Raw genomic sequence first — 23,101 nt, 5'->3', positions numbered from 1 at the left:
GGACCTTCCCAGTATGTTTATCATGAGTGCTGTAACCTGACCATGCACCTATTTTCACAGCACCCTAAAAAATGACCAGGAAAATGGCTCAGGCGTTAGAGGGGGAGTTAAGGTGCAGGCAAGGTCGACCCAAAAGCCGTGTCCTGAGTTTGGCATAGTTGTGAGCCGGTTCCTCGAGGTGACGGAGAGCTCAGCGGGGGGGGGGGGAGACAGCGCCGCTGGGCCGGGCGGGGGGCGCAGCCGCGGGGGCAGCGGAGCCGAGGGATGGGCCCGGCTTTCGGGGCTTCTCCGGGGAGCAGCCGCTGTCCCACATGGGCGGGCCTCGCCTGCTGCCTTGCGGCCGCAAGCACCTTCCAACACCGAGGGAAAAAAGCCGACGGCGCAGATGACTAACCCCAGCGCCTGGGGTGAAGGACGGCGCCCTGGGAGCCGCCGCGCTCCGCGGAGGCGCCGCCCGCCGCGGGACAAGGATCGCGGGCGCCGGCGGGCATGGCGGCCTGGAGGGACGTGCTCTTCTCGCAGCTGGGCTCCGTCTGCTGCGGTGGCCGGGACTGGCGGGGGGGCGGCTGGCGGCCCCCGCCCCGCCAGCGCTGCGCGGCGGCGGCGGACCAGCGACCGCGGTCCCCCCCGCGCCGACCCCGCCGGGGCGGCCGCGAACCCTTGACCCCGCAGGTACGGGCGGCACACACGGGGCCGGCGCAGACGGGGCCGGCGCGCGGGCGGCGGCGGGGCCGGGGCCGGGGGTCTCGCCGCTCTCCGCCCTGGGCGCGCTGCGAAATCCCCCGCGCAGGGCAGCTGCCGGGGGAGCGGGAGTCGCTAGCGCCGATCCTCCGCGTCCTCACCCGGGCCAAAGTCCCCTCGGCCGGGGAGAGCGAGGCATCTCCGTGCGGGGCGGGGCGACTGGGGGCGAGCTGGCGGCGGCACGGCACCCGGCTGCAGCCCGGCTGCTCGCAGCGGCGGGCGTCGCGCTCCTCGTGCCGTGTGTGGCACTTGAGCACGGCGCTAAATGGCATCACACTTCACCTGAAAGTCCAGGCGACCTGGGGAGAGAGCAGGTCGGTGGGGCTGATGGCAAACAGAAAACCTCAGGCTGCAGGGGGCTGTTTCGCCAAGGATTTGATGTTCGGGTGGCGGTGCTGGTTACCCCCCTGTGCGTCTGCAGGTGTGGATTTCAGTGACTTTAATCACACACACTTGTATTCTAGTAGCCGTGAAAGGCTTCCAGCCAAAAATCCAGCTCACGCTGGGAGCAGGACATCGCACCGTGATGTATGTGAAGTTTACAACGGTTAGATGTAGCATGTAAGGAAAATGCCTCTGGCTGTAGTAAGTTTGCACTTCCTTTTCCCGTGATGCCAACTGAAGGTTTTGTTTTTGTTTTTTTGGTTTTTTTTTTTAAATTTCAAGATGAAACGTGTTGTCCAGATATTGGTGTTTGAAGAACAGAGCTCTGCTACTATAGATAAAATCATGAGGCTGGGTGGTAGTTCACACAGATCATACTGTAACAACATATTTGATGTATCCGTTTAAACACATTTCTTTTATCAGCAAGTATATTTACAGTGGGACATTCTCAGTATTTCTGTTTATTAATATAATTTTCAAAATTTCCAGTATCTGCTTGTACACTAAGAAAAAAACAAGCTAGTGTTTTAAGTTCTGAAGTTAAGCCACAAACTCCTTTTCTTGTTACCAAAACAGAGGCCAGTTTCTAGAGATCAGTGCGTTTTGGACCTCCCAGGGGAATTGCAGTGTTACCTGTGAGAATAAGCTCATACTGCTATCAGGCTAAAACGAGTTTAAGGAAGCATCATAATTGTTTTTTTAATGAAAAATATGCTGTGAAGTTGTGAAATCTGTTTACAGACTTTTCTTTGATAAGTTTATATTATACCATTACAACCTTATTTAAAGTAGTAACAGGTTTATATAGTTTCATTAAAAAAAATAATGAGCAGTAAATAGGTTAGATTGTGTTTGAATCTGTTTCCTTAATCATTTTGTGGCTTGATAAGGGATAAATGCTGAAGCTTTCTTGGCTGTTACAAGTTCAGGGACACAGACATTACCCAATAGTGAATGTGCTGAGGTATGTTGCCTTGGAAATAAACAGCATCAGGAAAAAAACATGGTTGTACAGAGCCATACTAGAGAAAGAGGCTTGTCTTTGAGCTCCACCTTCTTTTTCTTTTTCCATTTTTTTTTTTTTTTTTTTTAAGACTCTTGTAGGGACAGGGAGCAGATAAGGTAATTGTTACCTCTTCTAAATCCTTTTTTCCCCATTTGCGACCACCTAAGTGAAAGGCAGTAAGTCATGTAGCACTTTTTTAAAAGACCAGAAAGTAGGCAAGTTTAAAATACAGCCTGTGAAGGAAAATGATGTCTCGGTAGACATCTGTCTGCCCATGCATGCATGCAATTGTGCAGTGTGCACGGTACGCCACTCCGGGCTCCAGGTAAAGTTTTCAAAAACATCTGAATTATTTATGTGCCCAGGTCCCAGTTTTCAAAAATGTTGCTGACGTCTAATAGTGTAGGTCCCTCTGGCATCAGTGAAACTTTGTGTACGTGGTGGCTGTTTTGTTTGTGATGGAGAACCTCAGGGACTGGGCAGCTGCAGCATGTCACTCTGTCATCCCAAGGAGTTCTTGTTTGCTTCTGCGTAATCAGAGTGGGAAGTGCCCACAGATAAAATAGAAAACAGGTTTTAATTGCCATGGGGCCAGAATTATCCTTGATTTATAGTAATGTCTTTGAAGTGGGATTGGGATACGGGATAGCATGTCAGGGGGAGGCTGCAGCAGTAAGAAGTTGTCAATCCCTTCACATTGCTATTAGCACAATTCTGAATATGACTGGTGTTACGAATAGGATGGCATAGACCATGCAGGGTGGCTGAATCCCACCTACGGTGTCTATCAGCATGGATCTGATCTAGTTGCAGCTGCCGAAGCTGAATGAAACCTTCCCAGGAGCAAAATATATGTGAACTACGTGCAATATTCTTCTTACTTCTTTTCCTAAAGAAGTTACTCCTCCATCCTGCTTCTTCATGGCTCAGTTAATCTTAAATTTTTCACTCAGTAGCACTATGTCAGCTGAAGAGGTGGGAGCCCCCATGTGTCCCCCAACAAGCCAATCTATGGGTTTTGGGTGCTATCTGGGGAGGTGGTAGGTCCAAACTGGGTAATCCATTCTTTTTGAGAATTACACTAATAAGTCTGAGACTCTTCAAGCAGTTCACTGCACAATGGGAAGCAGAGATGACCGTGACTGAGCAAATTTTGATCTTCCCTCCATGTTGTTTTCAGACTGGCTCTATAAACTGTTGTGTAAAGCTTCCCTGAATCTTGTAGTATGTAAACATATTTCTGTGTAACATGCATACTGGGTGAACCCCTGTGATCCATTCTGTATGCTTTGAATTACCAGTTCTTTTGTTTTACAGCCTCGTCTCTAACATTTTACTTAGTTTTTGTGAGGTGGTTGCACCTTCTCTTGCCAGTCCTGGAAGAAAAGAGGCCCCTTTGAGGAGCCATAGCTCTAAGTAAAGTGCTTAAGCCTTGAGAAAGGCAGGATTTATTAAACACTTGTCTTCATCCTTTCCTTGGGGCTGGCGTTGCTTTGTGTCTCTGCCATAGTGAGTTGCTGGTATGTGCTGTTCTGAGTTGTCCAGTTCCCTCTGTTCATTGTACGGGAACTGAAGGAGGCATCTAAAAACAGTTTCTGGGCTTTCTTGCTGCTCTTTTCACCAGAAGAGAAGCTGGGCGCTTGTACTGCACATTGATAAGTGCAAGTCAGGAAAAGGGGGTTTTAAAACCTGATGGTAGTGTGCTGTCTTCTTGTCACTGTTAAATCAAATGTCCTTGCGTTGCTAATGTAGTAGGTGCTTCTGTTTCTTTCTAATTATTAAGTCTTAAGTGATGAGAATTGAGTTCAGCCCTCTTCAGCATTGTCAGTAATGATGAAGCTCTGCACAGGAGCTGTGATGAGGCAGGCAGTTGCCTCTTTGGTGGGGGTTTCAGGTGTAATGGTCTGGAACTTGGTGAACAACCATGGCTGTGACTTGGTGCCAGCCCCACAGTGTCAAAAAATGACATGTTTTCATTATAAAAGTGGTTTCCTAGTGGCCATGTAGTGCTAGGGATTAGACAGAGGTGATGAGGGACTTGGCCACATCTGTAGAGGGCTGGTTGCCTGTTGTGACTGTAGTGTCAGTTGGGTTAGGCTGCATTGCAGGGGTCACAGTGTGGGTATCATTTTTTTACCAGCCTGTCTGGAGTGAGACAATCCCAGGTTTGATCACAGTCCTGCTGCTATAAACTTACGCATTTGTTTACATTATATTGGCAAAATTTAATGCCCAAAGAGATACAGAAGAGCTTTACTAGGACATCCCAAGTGCTTATGAAATATCCCTTTCTCTGCCTGCTGGCTTGCCAAGCATTTTGGAAGCGCTGGGTGATGGTGCTGTGCAGCCTTAGCCTGCTCAGTGAGCTCTCCCTGTCCTTGCTCCTTCAGTGTCCTCCTTGCCTCTGCTCTGGCCCTTTTCTCACCCCTTGTGCTGGCCGCAGCTCACCAGACCAAACACAGATGCACTGGGCAGCTTGGAGAACGGGGCATGCTCCTGGGAGCCTGGGTGGCCTTTGGAGCTGCCACCCAAGGGAGAGGAGCTGGCAGCAGGATGGAGCAGAGACCTTTCAGGCTGTGGGGGACGATGCCTGGGAGCACAGTCTGGCGTGGTGGAGACCAGGAGCTGCAGCCTGGCTGGGTGCTGGGAGGGCAGTGGCGATGGCTACCAGGTTGTCCTGTGCAGCCTGGCATAGCTGCCTGGCACAGCAACCACAGCTGCTCCTCACTGCCTGGCCCCAGGGAAACCCAAGCCTTTGGGGGTCCCTTTGGTTGTTGTTGCAAGCTCCAGTGCAACAAGCCAAGTGATAAGGCTTGCATTGCAGAATGTGTCTTGGCGCTTGAGGCCAAAGGTGTGGAAAGACCCGACGGTGAGCCTGAGGGTGTGTTCAGATAGCCTCTGTGGCAAAGAGGCAGGAGGACCTTTCCATCCCTGCTGTTCCCGGTGGCTGCTCCCAGCCCAGGTGGGAAATGCAGAGGTGGGACCGTACCTTCAGCTTCCCCAGAAAACAGCTGAGCTGTGCTCCCTCTCTCTTTGGAAAATGGGATGTCAGTCCTGTGGTAGTCTGCCCTGCCTAGCAGTGTCAGTCAGTGCGAGGGCTGCTGCACGCAGCTGTCAAGACCATGAAAATTTTATTACTGTGTGAGACAAGCAATGGAGCAAAAAGAGCAATGCTGACAGGAATAACAGTGAACAGTCATGTGGCTCCAGAGGCGAGCTGTGTGGGTCAGTCGCATCCTTTGAACTTCATAGTATTACAGTTTAATACAAATTGCTATCAAGCTGTGACTTACTGGGGCTCTTCATGCTTCCTCCAGCTGAATTTTGCAAACTGCATTGGTTTTCCACATTAGATACTGTAGATATCCAACAAAAGTTGGGCTACCTGCTTTCTGGGCTGAGATGGGGAACCGCTGACTTTAGTACGTGGCTGGAGACAAAGTGTTCCAAGGCACACCCCATGCACAACTCCACCGAGGAAGGTGCCAGGAAGGAATTTGTTTGGTAGTTCTCACACTGCCCCGGTAGCCAGATGAAAGGCACCACAAAAGTTGGGCTACCTGCTTTCTGGGCTGAGATGGGGAACCGCTGACTTTTGTACTCGGCTGGAGACAAACTGTTCCAAGGCACACCCCATGCACATCCTGTCTTCAGAGAGCCACTTTTCTTGTCAATATTAATCTTCATATTGTGAAAATATAAAACAAAATAAAAGTCTGAAATTACCAGCAGGTAATTTTCTTCTCTTTCTCCTCCTGGTTTAAACTGTGAAGCGTTGTGCTGTATAATTCTGAATCCTTTGATGAAGGAATGCATTTCTAACAGCAGTGGGGTTGACCTCTGTGCCAAGTAGGTGAAACCCAGTTTCAAAAATAGCAAGTCCATTAGCTCTTTGCTAACCTGAAGTGCTGAACAAAGAAGCAGCACTGGCTTGCTTTGATCCCAAAGTGGAAATCAGAGCAAGACTTGAAGCATTGTATGGACCTTCTGAATAATACACCTGAAGCATCATTTTCTTGTGGCTGCCTGGATTTTCGATTCTTTAAAATAACTTACACAAGGTCGTTTCAAAGGGGACATGTAACTTGCCTTGAATTTGAGGGATTTTTTAAATTATATTGCTTTATTCAATAAAAGAAGGTCACAGGCTTGATTTTCTGTAGGCTATGAAAGGTACTACTGACTCCCAAAATATTGTCAGTGAGACAGGCAGGAGTGTTTACCAAGGAAACCCTGCAACATTTGTCTCTGAAAGTGACACAGTAAAATAAGGCCATTCTTAAATTTAAGAATTTATAATAATTTGCAAATATTCTTGGATTAATTTGCCATTTCTTGCTCTCTTACTGATGCCTGCTCTTGTGTTTACCACAAGTTTGGTGTCTTTTATAATTTATTCTGCAATTTGTACTGTTTTCCATCAATTAAAATTGTTAGAAGATGTCTTTCTGTATCTTTGATGTATGACTAGCTTTTTCAGTAATCTACATTTTACGTTCATCATTGAATTGGCTTTATAAGAGGAGATGATATACAAGATGATATACAGAATTATGTTGTATTTTAATGCTGGCAATGTTAGACAAATGTCAGCTTTTAGCAAGGTGGCTGTGACCATCCTTGAGCACAGATTTTTTTGCTGCTTGTTGGACCACAGTTATGAAACAACCAGATCCAAACTTTCTCAAACATCATTGTGCTTCTAGAGCAGTGGGTATTGGAGTGGCCTGTTTTAGGCTGAAGGCCTAATTATGTTTCATGTTTTGGACGCTTTTTGTTGTTTCCAGTTGGGGAGTGGACCAGGAATCCTGTTCTTAATTTGCAGATGTCTAGTGCCAATATAGGATTTTTAGCAATGATTTTGGGACCTTTTTCAAGGATGAGGCTGAGGAAAACAGATTGTGATTTGAGATTTCTTGTGTTTAGCTCATTTGCAAAAGCCTGGGGTCTGGGCAGAGATGTTAAGGTGCGGGCCTTGGTGTCCTTCCCCCTCTCGCCCGATGCCATGGGCTGTGCAGGGGGGCAGGAGAGCCTGTTTGGACCCTCCAGCTGCAACCTGGGGTTCCTCCGTCAGCACCTGCACCTCGAGCTGGGCCTGCTCCTGTGGCGGTGCTGTCTGTGTTTTTCCAAACATTATCGAGGCAGCAGAAAGGCTTAACTTAAAAAGTAAAAAGTAATAGACTAATTAAAGGCCTAGTCTTTCAGACTGAGCTAAGCTTTCTGTCAGCTGGCTAGCTCTGTGCTCCAGGGGTCAGGCCAGAGGTTCTTTACAAGGAGATCATTTTATATTTAGTATTTCCTGCATTTTGTTTCTTGACTTCACTGCTGTTTGTGTTCAGAAACATTATTCCGACTGTGTTGCATGGTCTACTCTGAGATAAGAAGCAACATGTTGGAAAGTTCGTTAAAGTCAAAGGGGTTTTCTTTTATTGGCTAAATTGGGGATCAAAATATTGGAAGCATTCTTATGAGCCTTTGATTTAAGCCCCCAGTCCAGAAAAGCACCTGGGCTTACATACTTAGCTTTTAAGTGCAGTGATTAGATTAGATATTAGGAAGAAATTCTTCGCTGTGAAGGTGGTGAGACACTGGAACAGGCTGCCCAGAGAAGCTGTGGCTGCCCCATCCCTGGCAGTGTTCAAGGCCAGGCTGGATGGGACTTTGAGCAACCTGGTCTAGTGGAATGTGTCCCTGCCCATGGCAGCGGGGTTGGAACTCGATGGTCTTGTAGGTCCTTTCTAACCCAAACCATTCTAGGATTCTAGGATTCTATTCTATGATTAAATGTGAAAGAAAATGCCATAGCATGCTGTTGGTTGAAAACTATATTTATGTATTTCTGAGAAGCTGACATGCTTCATTTGTGCTAAGGAAAAAAAATCTAAAATCTCTCTTCAGTATGACTGAAGATTTTTAACAAGTTCTGTTATCCCTCTCTGTCTTGGGTCTGCGTTTGCCCTGCTAGCACAGGAGACTTCTCTTCTGTTCATGTAGACAGTGTATGTGTGAACACCCGAGAATATGTTTACAGTGAGTGGATCTGTTTGAATTAATTACTGGGAAAAAAAATCACAGAAATTCTGCTGTGACCTGAAATGATATGTTATCTTTAAATGTATTTTAAGGAGGATATAGAGAAACTTTTCAGTGCTATTGAATCTGCAGTCTGCCTGCAAAGGCAGTTTGAGGTTAACTAATAGTTGTCTTATAATTAGGCATGGTGACCTTGTGAACAACAGTGGAAGCATTCAAATTAAATTATTTGCGCAGTATTTCTCTAAGTATTTTTGAAATGTAGCAATGAAAATTTTCTTGCAAATTTAATTGCTTATAAGTCAGTATTTCCACAGATGTACAGAGTTCTGAAGACTTAGGCAAAGGAGTAGGTATAACAGACTGGAAAAGTAAAAGATGCTAGTTAGTTGTACTGTTGTACTGTTGTACTGCGGTGAGGGAGGTGAGGGGAACCACAGCATGTCTGTATTACAAAGCCAGGCTGTTGTCCTGTGACAGGATAGTTCGAACACAAGGAAATTCTAGAAGAACTGAGAGTTGGTTGAAAACCTCACATTGGGTTCATGTTTTATTGCACATGACCCTGGAGTTTTACAATGCACTTTCTACCCTATGTGGATCCAAAGTGGTGTTCTTTGTTACAGTCAGTTGTTATATTACTTCATACCATGCATGTAATGGATGCTGAACCAGAAAGTTCCTGCCCTGAAAAGCTTATGCAAGACAGCCTGTTAAGTTGGAAATCTCTTTAATGCTGGCAGTAATTTACCAGTTGCCATGGGATGCAGAAATACTGCTGAAGTGCTGTTTTTCACTTGAGAATTATTATGCCTAAAATGATGATACCTGCAAGTCCACCTTAGCTTTTTTATAGCTCAGGAAGAGTTTCCAGGGGTAAAAGTTCAAGAGATAGCAATATGCTTATAGGCTGAGCTCTTGTGAAATGCTCTTGAGTGTCAGCTTACAAGAACTCTGGCTGCATTTCAGGTATCTAATGTTCTTGCAAGTGACTTGCTCTATGTGTAGTTAATTTTTAAAAGGGTTTAAGGTATTTAGAACACTGTGCTGAGCACAGAGGCTGGATTCTTGCAGTGGCTCTAATAAGGGGAAGTTCTTTCCCTCTCCCCTCATTGTGCATTTGAGTAAGGGTTGGTCACACGCTGGGCTACACTGACTTCTCACAAGTATGCTTTCACCTGAAAATGGTGTCTCCCTCCTTCCCAGGCACTGAAAATCAGTTTTGGGTCATTCGGGTAGTTCAAATCCTTGCCATCAGCAGTAAAGGTTCTTTTCAAGTACTGTGTAAGTATACTGGAATCCTGAGGCAAATGTTTTAGCCCCAGAATTATCTGTTGCTATGTAATGAGTATTTGTTTTCATCTAATAATTTTGAGGGTAAGAAATAATTTCTTCACTGGAAAAGAGTTATACGATGTGTGACTTTTTTTTTTTTTTTTTTTTTTTTGGCTACGGTTCTGCCAAACCTGCTCAGTGATGCAAAAATATTGGCTCTAATAGTTAGGATCTTTAAGAAAACCCAAATTCTTGAGAAGTGTAGAAACGGGATTGCGTGTAGTGGATTCACTACACACACTCTGTACAGAGCTAAGCTATAGTGCTTGGCAGCACTTCTCAGCTCTTGTAGTGTTTTGGCTAAGACTCAAGAAAGAAATTATTGTTCTCTGTTATCAGCACAATTTGTTGCAGTTTCAGTAAGTGACTTACTGCTTGATTGTTCTGGCTAGTTTCCAGCCCAACTGTACTTTGCCTAAATGAACTAACCTGTTACTTAAACTGGCTAGTCATTATATGAGTTCTTATTATCTGCCCCTGTCTGGATCTAGAATGTATCATTAAAGGCAGTTGCTGCTGTTTTGTCCAGTAAATGATTATTTTCAATCATGGATGAAGTTATTCAGACACCAAGATATGTGCCTGTTAATTTCCTTTTGGAGGGGAGGAGCAGCATGCTGTTTCATTAGAAATGTGTGCATCTGTGCTTTTCACTCCAAAAGGGGACATAAGTACAGTTAATGGTACTAAAAATTTGTTGTTTAGTATTGGCAGTGTAACCTAGTTTCCCTGAGTTTGGTACTCAACCAATGAACAGTGCTTATTGTCTGGTCTTGAAGGGGCTGAATGTTTTTTGCAGATCTTGGTTTAGTAAAGCTAATTCCGGAGCAGGACAAGTGCACATTGTCCCTACTTATCAGTGTTTAATTGGTGCAGTGCATCTAAAGGCTTTGACTCTGGCAAGTCCTTTACAAGGGTGTGGGGTTGAAGCTTTCACCCCTTTGCTCTGGTTAGGTATGTGGTGAAATCAGTGCGGGTACTAGTACAGCAGGTGATGGCAGAGCCGCCCTGTCCTCTGAGGCTGGTGAGCCGAGCGCTGCATACCTGCTGGGTGACCCTGGCAGGATGGTGGTGGCACAGTCACTTGCCTCACTGATGGCAACCCTGGATTTTGAAGGACAGACTACCCAGTGGTAAGCTGGGTTTTTAAGATTTTGTCTGCTCTCACTTGCCGTCAGCAATGAATTGAAAGAAATGCGTGGTGCAAGTGTTTCTTTCTAAATTTTATGCTCTGGTCCCTTTCTTTACTTCTAGAAAACTTGATTTTTGAATGTTACTCATGTTTAACTAAATTTGACCTGACACTGTCCCTTTAATACCAAATTATGCAAGGATCTCAGACAGTAAAGATATTGGAGAAGTGATTAAAAGCAATTTTCTAAAAACTACTCATGTGCCTTAAACTTCAGAGCCAAACTCTTGCCACTCCATTGACTAAATCAGTCTAGAAATCTCCAAAGCCTCTTCTGTGGCAGGGAGGTATAAGCAGCAATCCTAATCCTCAGACTGGCGAGAAATGAGAAGGCAGAACTCCCAAAGGTCTGAGGACTGTCTGGAAAGAAAATTGGAAGGAAAACTGCAATATAAACTTGGCTTCAGGTCTTCTGTCTATCAAAACAGAAATCTGCCAGTCAGAGGAATGCAGGTGTATTTTATGTCTCCTTTAGGTGGTAGAAATGATACAGGTTGATGCTGGATGAAGCATATGTACCTTACTGTAGTGATGGGAGAGATTTGAATTTGTTTTTGAAGATTAATTAGACGGTGAAAATTTTGAAATGTTAGCCAGAGTTTTATGAAAGGAGATATGCATCTTACAGAGGTCTTACTGGAACCAAGAGCAAACAAACAGCATTTCAGGAGTCTCCTCTTTTCATATTTACTTGCTTCACCCTGAAGTCATGGATGACTGCAAAAAGCATGAAGGTTTAAAACACTTTTCTTGATTATACAATTAGCTTAGAAACCCAAGTAAAGCCTTAGATTAAGAAATGAGTGTTACTGTTCTTGTGTAAATTTTACGTAGTCGGTGAAGATTTCACCTTCTGTAAAATTAAGAATAATGGTAAATGTGTTGTGTCTCCCAGTGTTTCAGTCTTGAAATTAGTGCTTCACAAGATGAAATACAGTGATACAGTTTTGCATTTAATTTTTTCCTATGGTTGATTTGCATTTCTATATGCACACATATATTTAAGTAGTAGCATCTGTCAGGAAATTTATTGAAGAAAAAAATGGTGGACTTTGAAATAATGTTTTTTTGCTGCATTTACATGTTTATCATTTGAGATGAGAATAAATGTTAGAGGCTTCATCAGGATCATGTACAGATGGTAAGCTATCTAAGTACTGCTTTTTAAAATGTAAAAGTTACAGGAAGCAAGGAGGTGAAAGAGTGCAGCATAGGCAACGATGGCAAACTCTATGTAAATAAGCAAAGATTAATGTTGAAATATCTTGATGGGACTATGTTTTTTTGCAAGGTAGGATGAAAACTCCCAGTATTGTGTCAATTACACTTCAAAATCTTGGTTTTTTCCCGTTTACTGAGAGTCCTGAAGTGGAGTTAACTGACTGACTGTTGTGCTAAGGGAATCTCTCTGTCCCTAGGTGAGGTGCATCCTTGGTGTTTTGAGATTCAGTGATCAAACGAATTAAATAGTGATCTTCTTAATCTGAAATAAATGGGAATTTTGTCAATGACCTCTGTAGTAGCAGGGTTAGATTCATGGCATGTGATCCAAAACTACAGTTTGGTTTTTTTCCATTGGCTTTGTTAGACCTTGAGCCTGACCCATTATGACTAGAGTAGCCTGGTCAGCTGTGGTGTGTGTTGGTCCCTGCCCTTACTCCCTCAGTTGCAGAAAAACAAAGGTGCTTTTGCACCAAGTTAAAAAAGGGTACACAAAACATCCAGAATTTGAAGCACTGATATTTTTGTCTTAACTCCCAACTGCCCTCCAAAATCTAAAAAAGGAGAATCTTGTAAGACAAGGTATGTTTTTTAGGGGACAGCTTAGATGTTCAGAAAGCTGATGGTAGAGAAAGAAGCCTTTCCATCTCCCGTATTAGATGTTGTAATATCAGCTCACACAGTGTATTGCATCACTGAGGACTGTAAGTTATATTTTGGTTTGAAATAACCACACCAAACAGCTGTTGTTTACCAGATGACCTCTCCTCCCTCTAAAATTATTGAATTGTGTTTTATCTTTTATCATCTAACTTTATTATGAAGAACAGTGAGCTCTGGAGATAAAAACTTCTTTGACAGCCCTTTTCAAGTGTATTAACTTATGGATTAGTTGAGTGCCAGTGTCTTGCTCAGCTGGCAGCATGTTTTGCTGTTGGTCCGGGGGTTATTGCAATGCTTCCCTGTTACACTGAGTTGTGTATCTCCAGTGCTGGCCTTCACACCTGGAAAGATATACAGATAATGCTTGATTTCCAGAATATGTCATCCTGGAGTTAAAGTAGCTCAAGGGATGATGCTACCTGTGTCTGTGCAATGCCAACAGTTTGCTTAAAATTACTTGGAACTACTAGTGCTCTTACTAAATTAAAGTCACAGCAGTTGGATGTTGTCTTGCAAGGCTGAGCATGTTGCCTCACCAAGTGCTGTAAGGCTTGTCAACCTCTTGGGCACTCTGTCATACCCTTTCCTGTTAATAAAAAACTTAGTAAAGTTCATTCTTATCCAAGGTATCCCATAACATAAAAAGATTTTTTGTTCCCTAGTTCTGATTGAAAAATAATTACCAGAAATGGTAATGGGTTTCAGGAAAATCAGAGTCCCAGGGTATTGTAATAGAAACATTTCATTGTTTTGCTTGGTAGCTCAAACAACTAGAATGAGGTAGTTTAAGAAGCATGAAACAATACTGATTATTGATGAGAATGCTACCAAAAGGTTTTTGAGAGCAGTGTGTGCCTGTCTTCAGGTAATGAAATCTTCTTTGCTGCTTCCAAATTCCTCTGGATTTAATTTTTATATTTTGTCTTCAGTGTCTGTCATTCTCAGATAGTTAATTTTCTTGAGGCCAGTGCTCTGTCCAGTGCTGAGGATCTTCCACACTGTTGTTACTCCTTCATTTGAAGCTCAATCAGACACAATTCAATTAGTTGCTCCCAGACGAATACAGATACATAGGTACACCAGCAAACTGCTTTGTAATGATCTTTTTCATCATTGTCGGTGGGGGCCTGTTTCAGAGTACATTAAAACCAAAGGTAGGACTCCCATTAGTCTTGGTGGAAGCTAGATCCCCACCTGTGGACAAATCAATCAGTAGTTCGCTCAGGTAGCTTGTAGCCCTTGATAACTGTGTGACTGGCTGGGAGATTATGCAGGGTTATTTAGGGTTGTGATGCTGAAGTAAAGAAACCTCAGACAATCCTGCTTTATTAAGGATCATAATTCCATTCAGGAGATGAGAGGTATTCTCTTGTATAAGAATTATTGCTGAACTCCCATCTGTGAAATGCTCCCAGCAGTAGAGTTGAATTACTGGCATTCTCATGAGTTGAATTCTTTTCTAAGTCATTGTGTGAAAGACATATTTAACAAACACATATGGAGACAAGTACTTACTGTAAGTATTTTTACAGGGTAGACATTTTGCAGATGAACAAATGTTTTCAAACATGAGGAGTAAATAAGGAGTCAACGTTATATACTTACTGTTTGCCTTCTATGCATAATCATAAACCAGGACTCTACTGTGCCCTGTCCTAGAGAGCTTGCAGTCTATGTCTAAGGTAAACAACAGTTAGACAGAGAGTGAGATGAACATGAGAAACAATGAGACAGTAATGGTTGGTTTAATTTTATTTAGTCTTTATGATAAAATATCTATCTATTGCATGTTTCATTGTGGGGGTAGTTCCCTTTGACAACAAAAAAATCCTTCGCTACCAATGTTTTACTAAATTCAGTCCCAAAGTTCAGCATCCAAAAACTATCGTTCCTTTCAGGGAACTTGATCCTGATACACCTGAAGAGAAAGAATTTCAAAGAGTTCTCGGTGAGATTCTTTGAAAGAAAATCTGTGTACCACAGTGACTGTTCAGTTTATGTGGCTTCAACAGGCATCACTGAGACAGTTTTCACAGTGTCCCAGGAGGCCAGTGGAAAAAACTCACCTCACATACCCTCTGAATGCTAGGTCTAGTCTTTGGTCCCTGCTTTTGCATTTCACTGTAGTCCTAGTTCAGCGTATAACCAGGATGAATCTCTTCTTAACTCTGTTAAGAATAATGTAAGAAGGAATCGGCTGTCTCTTTCAGGTAAAAAGAAAATCTTGCCTTTTTTTGACACTCACACCTTTAATAAGATACTGCCATTTGCTAGTCCTCTGGCAGAAGGAAAGTGCAGTCCTTTCAGCAGTTCTGATTCATCCTCACCACTTCCTGTATTGTACCTCTATCCTGTAAATAATTTTCATGTTTAGTAGTGAAGGGTGGGAATAAATGTTAGTACTGATCTTTCTGTGGAGCTGTGTAAATCCTGAGGGTGAAGGGCTAAGACTGTTTGGATCTGTAGCTTTAGTTTACTGACAGAAACCAAATGTTTGGTTTCATGTAACGTTCTGATGGGAATTATTCTGTTACGTGTTACGCATACACAGCCATGTAGATGTTATAGTACAATTTTTGGCATTATGTTCTTAAGTTCAGGAATACAATTACATTGTAAATGTCTTTTCAGACCCCCAAATCTTGGATTGAAGAGGTCTTCAGTAAAAGAGAATGTGCGTACATCATTCCCAGTTCAAAAGATCCTCACAGGTAAAACAATGAATTTCACTTTTTCTTACGTTTAGAAAGTACCAGAATAATTTTTTATGGGTGGTGTGTAGCTTGGATAAAGTTCTTTGCAGTTTTTCAATGCCACAGTTGGTGTGTTGTTTATGGATTTTCATGGATACTGTCACCAGTTCAGTACATTTTAAATTATGCCATTTGTTTGAATTAGAATTGGCAACAACTGACTGTCCTAGCCTTCATAGATGTATTGCTCTTAGTCCAATAACCAAAACTGTGGTATAGCATCCAACTGAGAGATTGAGTTACCCGGAGTTACTGCTGCACAGGAATTCTTAATCCTGTACCACCACTTTTTCCTTTCCTCAGAATAATGTCTGCCGCTGATCACAGTCTTCTGAGATAGAGTCTTCTGCCTAGGCTTGCATAGAGAGTGAAAAGCATAAGGAAAAGATCAAATCCTCAACCTCTGTTTTAGGACCCGAGAAAGCAAACATAATTTGCCATTATTCCAGATTGTTTATCTAGTGGATGCTGTTGCCTAAATAAACTTGGTGAGATCATATTCTGACTTGTAATTTTGATCATACCATTTTGAACACATGGATAGTGTATAGTAGATAAGATAGATAACTCATCTACGAATTGTGGATTTGACATACAGTCTGAGATATAAACCAAACAAATCACAGAAGTTACCCAGTACATCTTCCAGGATTGAGTGCAGAAGAGCACAGCCTTTAATGCTGTTGAGAATTTTTTCACAGGTGAATTGATACTTCATAAATACTGTTACAGATGTTTTCTTTTTTACAAGCATGTAGTAATTATTCATATTTTATCACAGGTGTCCTGCAGAATGCCAGGTGTGCCAGAATTTAATCAGGTAAGAGTGCATAAATATATATCTATGATTTTTATAATAACCTAAAGTTTTAGTGATAGGCGTTCCTACTTAAGGCAGTAATGACAACAAAAATCCTGTTCCTCTTACATTGTCAGAGTAGCATTTCTAGCGGTGTCCTGGAGAATGTTTAGCATAAATCTAGGTAAAATAAATTAAAAGTTACCATACAATTTTTTTGCAATAGAAAATTTTATCCAAATAGCTTGTGTGGATGAGTTTGTCTTAATCTCCTGAGGATTGAAAGGCAGAAATATGCCTTTAAATGGGAGACAGTTCCAGCCATATCCTGGGTGATATAAAGGAGAGTGGGCAGTATGAGTCTCTTTTTGTGAGAAAAAAGCAATGAAGAGCAGTAAGAATTATGGAAAGAGTAAGAACAAAATAAAGGGAGAAGAAAGAGGGTAATAGAAACATCCTTAATTATAGGTTTTCTGAAGATTTGCTCATCTTCTCTGCAGTGGGCTTTCTGTGTCCCTGCTTTTGGGAAGGCAAGCAACAGAACTTACATTGCTTTAGTGCTTTTGATTCGTGTGTGGGTTTTGCAGACAGCTAGTATTTTCTGGCTTGTATTAATTACTTGTTTTCAATCCAACATTTGTCATTCAGCTGTTGTTCCCAAACAGGTTTTGATACTGTATGTTTACGACAGTAAATTATCAGTTATCGAAACAAAATTGTTACCTTTCTTTGACATGTGTTCTGTGTTATAGGCCTCTGAAGGCTGAAGCAGCAGGGAACAATGAGTTTTTGATAATTAATGACTAGCAAGCCGGTGCTAGCTAGTCCTGTCACCTGCGTGAGCATGATTGTTTACTTTTTCATTATGTTTCAAATTTTATTTTGCTTCTAAGATTTTTGTGAAACAAGAGTCACGTTTTCCAAAAAGCAAATAAATTACTCCTTGAAATCAGATTACTTTAAAAGGCTGATGTACAGAATGCTGTTGGTCTTTTAAGTAAGGCAAATGATCTGCGTGGCATCTGTTCAGAAAGGGTCAAGTCCCTCTGTAGGAACAGTTGAGTGCATACTTTGCTTCAGAGCGGAAGGCTAGAGATTCAAAGATTCTTGCACGTGCTCTGGAAGTAGAAATGCAGGGGAGGATTTTAATACTTCCTGCTAACCTGCGGATACCCAGGTGGGTATCTAGGCTGAAGTTAACTTGTGCTTCAAAATACAATGGTCTAATCCCATCTAAATTGAGACTATAGCAGTTCTGCAGTCCTCGTCCTCGCCCCAGCAGAGTGACCATGTTGTTATTTGGTCTGAGAAGCTCATTGGTATGAAAATCAGCCTTGGGTGGTGGAAAACCTAAATAAGATCAGTTTTCCACCAAACTAGCCTCCTAATCAAATAGCATTAGCTCCCACTACAGTGGGAGAGGGAGGAAGAAAAACTAGAAATGTGCACCCCACAGGATGGGTTAATTTTTTTTTTCCCACCTTTGAAAAGACATTCTGTACCTTTGTGGGTTTTTTTAATCTTGTAGTTATTGTGTTCACTTTTTGTTGAGAGTTTTCATGATGTTTAAATTCATGTGAATTCTATTTGTCAGTCTCTCTATATATGCAGAACATGTGTGGGTGTCTGATGTTCATTTCAGTCAGCCATTATCTTGCAAGTATGTTTTCCCGAATGTTAACTGTTCTTGTCTTCTTGTGTATCTTACGTTGTATACAGAGCCTTGTTCTAGGAGAATTTTTCTGTTTCTAACAAGGGGAAATAATTTTCATGTGTGTTATAACTGGTTATGGTGTATTTATTAGATCAGCAATTAAATAGGTTTTGGGCCTCCTGAGATCAGTAATTTTCCACAATGGACCAAAAGTCATGTGAATGTACTTGACGCCTACTATAATTTGACCTAATATTCTAGGCAAATGAAATCTGTTAATGATTTCTTACTTGCAGAGAACTTCCAAGGTTTGCAAACAGTTTATGAGTGGGTTATGCAACTGTTTGCTAATACTAAGTAGAATAACTCCATTTAGTAGTTGCTAATCAGAGTAACTTATTGGCACCTTTGTCCATGTTCCCTGGTGTGTTGAAATGGCCTCTATCTACTCTTCAGTGCAGTGCTCACAAGCACATCCCAGACAGCACCTAGACCGATCTCACTGCATGAATATTCAGCAATGTGGTGCCGAACTTAGATATCCTTACGCATCTGAGATGTTCTTACAGACCATCTCTGTGGACATTTTAGGCGTATTTTTTGGACACAGTCTCTGAAGTGCTGCCTGCTAGGGCACTGCATTTTGTAATCTGGCTACTGCAGTTAATTTTACCTCAGTGTTGACCCTCCAGTTTCCCCTTGTTGCTCAAAGTGTGACTTTTCCAGGAGTCTGCTTTTGTGTCACTGACATTGCTCCCTTCCTCATTAGCAGCTTAGTGAGCCTTTGAGGCAAAGAAGGTAAAGTCATTGCAAAGGCGCTTTCAATCAATGCATATAGTATATTCATAGTATCACAGGATAACAGGCTGGCAGGGACCTCGGGAGGTCTCCAGCCCCAGCCCCTGCCCAGAGGAGGCTCAGCCAGGGGGTCAGACTGGGCTGATCGGGACTCCACCCAGTCACGGTGTGAAACACTCAAGGCTGGAGAGAGCCCACCCTTGCCAGGCCCTGGCTCCACCACTGGTCTGTTCTTCTGGGGAAGAGGCTTCTCCTTATCTCCAGCCCAACCTGTGCTGCTGCCTCTCACCCTCCCACCATGCACCACTGTGAAGAGCCTGGCTGGATCTCCTTTACCCTCTCCCATCAGTGCTGTTAGATGCCCCAAAACTGTCCCTCTTCCCAGCTGAAATATTCCTGGTCCCGCAGCCTCTTCTCAGAGAGCAAGGGCTCCAGCCCCACCATCCTTCACCAGCATGGTCACTCTCCCCTGAAGTCCTTCCATTTTCTGGTGTGTTTTCTGTGTTGGAAGTCCAACTAGAGGCAGTACCCACACAGCGTCTGACAAACACCAAGAAGAAGGGACAGTCCCTGTCCTCCCCTGGCTTTTGGTGTCCTGCTCACAGCACCCCAGGCACTGCTGGCCCTTGTTGCTGCCTGGGGACGTGGGTGGCCCCAGCTCGATCGCTGCCCACCACCACCCGGGGCCGTGCCCCAGATCTGCCCACTCCCCAGAGCTGCAGGTGTCCTGGGTCCCCTCCTCCAGGTCGCTGGTGGAGATGCTGGACAGGACAGGCCCCACACAGACCCTGTGGGACCCTGCTTGGTACCAGCCTCCAGGCAGCCTCTGACCCACAGCCAGCAGCCTGTGAGCCCACCACCCAACCAGGTCCTCACACAGCAACATGCCCTCCCTCCCAGGCCGTAATGTCACAGCCCAGGTACAAGGATACCGAGGGAGACAGCGCCAAAAGCCTGGCTAGAGCAGAGATAGGTGGCACCTACTGCTCTCCTCTCGTCCCCATGATTTTGTCACAGAAGGCAGTCAGGTGGGACAGGCGTGACCTGCCCTTGGTAAATCCTTGCCAGCGGCTCCCCATCACCATCTTCTCCCTACCGTGCCCAGATGTGGGCTCCAGGAGGACTCAGTCCTTGGTTTTACCTGGGACTGACAGGAGGCTGGCCAGCGTGTGGTTCCTTAGGTTGGCTTTTGCCCTTTTTTGAAGGGAGGAGTGACATTTGCCTTTCTCCGGTCACTGGGGACCTCCCTGATCTCCACGACCCGTGAGAGCTGTTGGAGAGCAGCTGCACAAGGACAACAGCCACCTCCCTCAGCACCTTGAGGTGCAGCCTTACATGAACGTGTGTGAGTTGAGTGCTCCTGTAGGAATCCTGACTCTACCGTTGTCCCCAGCTGGTAGCCTCTGTCCTGCTTCACTATGTCACTAAGCACACAGCACAGAACTTTACAGAAAAAGCCCCACAAACAGCTGTATTTAATACTCTGCTTTGGTTTCCTCAACCTTTCTGAGAGCCTCTTAGTCTTCCCTTTTGACCTCCCAGTAGCTCAAGTAGTCCACGACACCTTGTCCCTTCCTGCTAGATGGCAAGAGGGAGTGAGCATGCCAGCTTGGAGCATGAGCTATCTGGGAAATATGAGTGTTTCTGAGTTCATACATTTTGCTACAGTAGTCTCTGAGGTAAAAACAGCTGCATGTACCCCGCACACCTATGGTTTAGGTCTGTGTGTTGTTCCTCCACTGCCTGCTCAGGATAACTGAGCTGTTGTGAGTGCAGCTCACCTCTGGGTGCATTTACATGTAAACATTAGGTATGTAGTGCAAATGATGTTAATTACTAAAATAGTTCAGTGTTCACTGGGCCCCTCAGTTTCAAGGTTACTGCACTGATTTTTCTTGTCAGATGGTTAGTTCCTTTTCACAGGATCTCTGTTTTGAAAAGGGAGGTTGCCTTGGCTCCTGCTGCTGCCCTAGGAGGGGCTACTGGTGTGACCCTTGTATGGAACAGTAAAATATGAGATAGATGGTAATTCTGTGCTCATATTTTGATGATGGGCTGAAAATCATTCAGATTGTAGAAAATGTGATCCATCGATGATGAACCTGATTGCTTTTCAGTGCTGTATTTCTAAGAGCTGCTATTTGCTGAGTCAGACTCAGACTGTGTAATGTGGTATCGAAGTGAGTATCATGAGGTAGTTCAGTATTTGGTTGGGACTGCTATTGGTTCTTTGTCTTTCGGAATGATTCCTGGATGGAAGCGCATGTTATTTTCAGGCTACTCTAGGAGCAGTACAGTGATCACAAGGTATTTTCAGTACCAAAGGACAGGAGGGTATCTATGTGGTTTTTTATCTTTCATCAAAAGGTCAGATTTTTTCCTGACATGTGCTGTCTTTTACCCTGGAGTCCCCCCCAAAAACAAGCAGAAAATGGAGCAAGGAGGCTAACGGCTCAGCTGTGGAGAAAGTTGTCCTCTGAAAAGCAACAATAACATCAAAACTATCTCTTTCTTCAGGTCCTTCCTTTGAGGTATGCAGGGAGAGTCATAAACAAGTATAGTCATTTGCCTTATGCTCTTTGTAAGCAGATTTTTACCCAAATCTGTGTCCCTTGTGCTATCTGCTTTGTGGCTACATTGCCCTCAAACACTCTTAGTTTAGGTGTATCTCTATAGTGATTCTGAGTCCACATGTTATTTGGTAACACGATGTCAGCCATGGTCTTCCATCTGTGTGATCCCTCACAGTCTTCTGAAATAGTAATTGAATTGTGTATCTGTAAGTGATTTAGCGTGACTGGCTTATTCTCCAAGTTCCAGTTTGGATACTTTTTGTTTACTTCATGAGCCTTGACCCACCTGTCTCAGTTCGCCTGTGAGGAGGCCAAATTACAATGGATTTTGCTTTTGGGGTCATCAAAATGAGGTCCCTAGAACAATAGTTTGTTTCAGCAGCTCCTGTCCCACCTCTGCTAATCCCTGGCTTTTTTTTCCCCGCCATTACCACAGTGCAAATGGTTGTGGAATCACGCAGTGAGCCAGACTGGCCAATACTTCTGCTTAGAATAACTTGGCAATACCCCGCCCCCCGGCCCCAGTCCCCGTTAGGCTTTCCACCCCACCCCCACCTACCCCTCAACTAGATCATTTCCTTTTCATGTTTCCAAGATTTAGAAGATCAGTTGTGAGCACATGCCTGACTCCTTTCTGGCAAGTCCCTGAATTTCTGTGATATCCTACTATTTGTCTCAGCTAGGGGAAAGGTGTAGGTGGTCTAGATTAGCTAATCCATGTTGAATTAGCTTCACAAAAATGTGGGCATTTTTGGTAGCCCCTATTGACTTCTGACTTCTAGCTAACCATCATCATGTATGTGACAATAGAGCTCAAGTCTTTTCTGCAGTGCTAGTCTTCCACAACTCTTTAATTCTTGACTGAATAAGATTGTTTTATTGAGTTATTAATTCTCTAAGAGTGTGGGAAGCTTTCTTCTCCAGTCTGCTTTTGCAGAGCATTGAATCAGTCAAATGTAGTTTGTCTGTGTTGAAAAACCAGGGTGCAAACATGATTTCATGGCTTCTGGGTGTCAAAAAGTGCCTTTCTAAAGGAATTCACTTCCTTAATTTGCTTATTGGAACTGAATTGCTGAATTTAAACAAATTTGGAGTTTGTTTTTGTTTCTTTCTTTCTTTCTTATTTTTAATTTATTTCTCTTTCACCAGTTAGTTCTCACTCATCTCCACAGAAAACTCTCTGTCTTTCTGAATGTACCTCTTCAGGGTTTTGCAGACATCTAACCTATCCTTAGATCCACAAGTAATACATCTGAGTCCCAAGGCAGTCATTGAGTTTGGGTTGTTGGAGGTTGTTTGGTGTCTTAAAAGAGTAAAAGGGAAGAATTCATCTCCATTTCCCAGGGTATATTAATTTCTGAAATATCTAAAGGAAAACTGGACTGTCAGATGTCACTATAAATTATGTTGAAGTTAATCCTGTGGAAGAGACTGCAACCTGTTGAAGCCTGTATGACAGTAATACTGATTGAATTTGGAATCTGGGTTATTTATCCAGTTGCAAACCTTTAATGCTAACTGAGCTTCTGCTAAATTTCCCTTAACACTGCACATCTGTTTATTTTTTATATTGACTTTGCTGGCTCCAAGGGTTAGTATAAAGGTCAACCTGAAGTTCTGTCTGGATTGAGGCTTGCTCCTCTCCCCCTGATTAATGATGGTAACTCCTAGATCTTTTTTCAATACCTAGAATAGCCTGTGGTAATAACTGTAGCAAACCTTGGTGTCCTAAGATATTCCTCTGAAATGTCACATATAAGACCAGTAAATCTGAGCAGCATTGCTTAGGTCAGAATTGCTATATGGGATTCTCAGCCTGTTACAGAATCACACAGAATCACAGCATGCTTTGGGTTGGAAGGGACCTTTAAAGTTTATCTAGTCAAACCACCCAGCTTTCAGGTACAGGACAAATTCAGTATCCAACAAGACATATTTATGATCTA

General features: G+C 43.4%; 1 protein-coding gene across 1 annotated transcript in view; it reads left to right on the top strand.

The window, feature by feature from the left end:
• Positions 1–15,197: 15,197 nt before the first annotated feature.
• Positions 15,198–23,101, top strand: part of TRPM6 (transient receptor potential cation channel subfamily M member 6) — a gene marked incomplete at its 5' end in the record, with an annotated part of 70,706 nt that continues 62,802 nt past the window's right edge. Inside the window, 2 exons of the mRNA XM_056325504.1 lie at positions 15,198–15,289; positions 16,113–16,151. Coding sequence (XP_056181479.1) covers positions 15,198–15,289; positions 16,113–16,151 — 131 coding nt within the window. The remainder of the gene's footprint in view (positions 15,290–16,112; positions 16,152–23,101) is intronic.

This window comes from Falco biarmicus, chromosome Z (assembly GCF_023638135.1).
Source record: "Falco biarmicus isolate bFalBia1 chromosome Z, bFalBia1.pri, whole genome shotgun sequence".
In the NCBI taxonomy this organism is placed as follows: domain Eukaryota; kingdom Metazoa; phylum Chordata; class Aves; order Falconiformes; family Falconidae; genus Falco; species Falco biarmicus.
The sequence above is the reverse complement of the archived record's forward strand: the minus strand, read 5'-3'. Positions and strand labels throughout refer to the sequence as shown.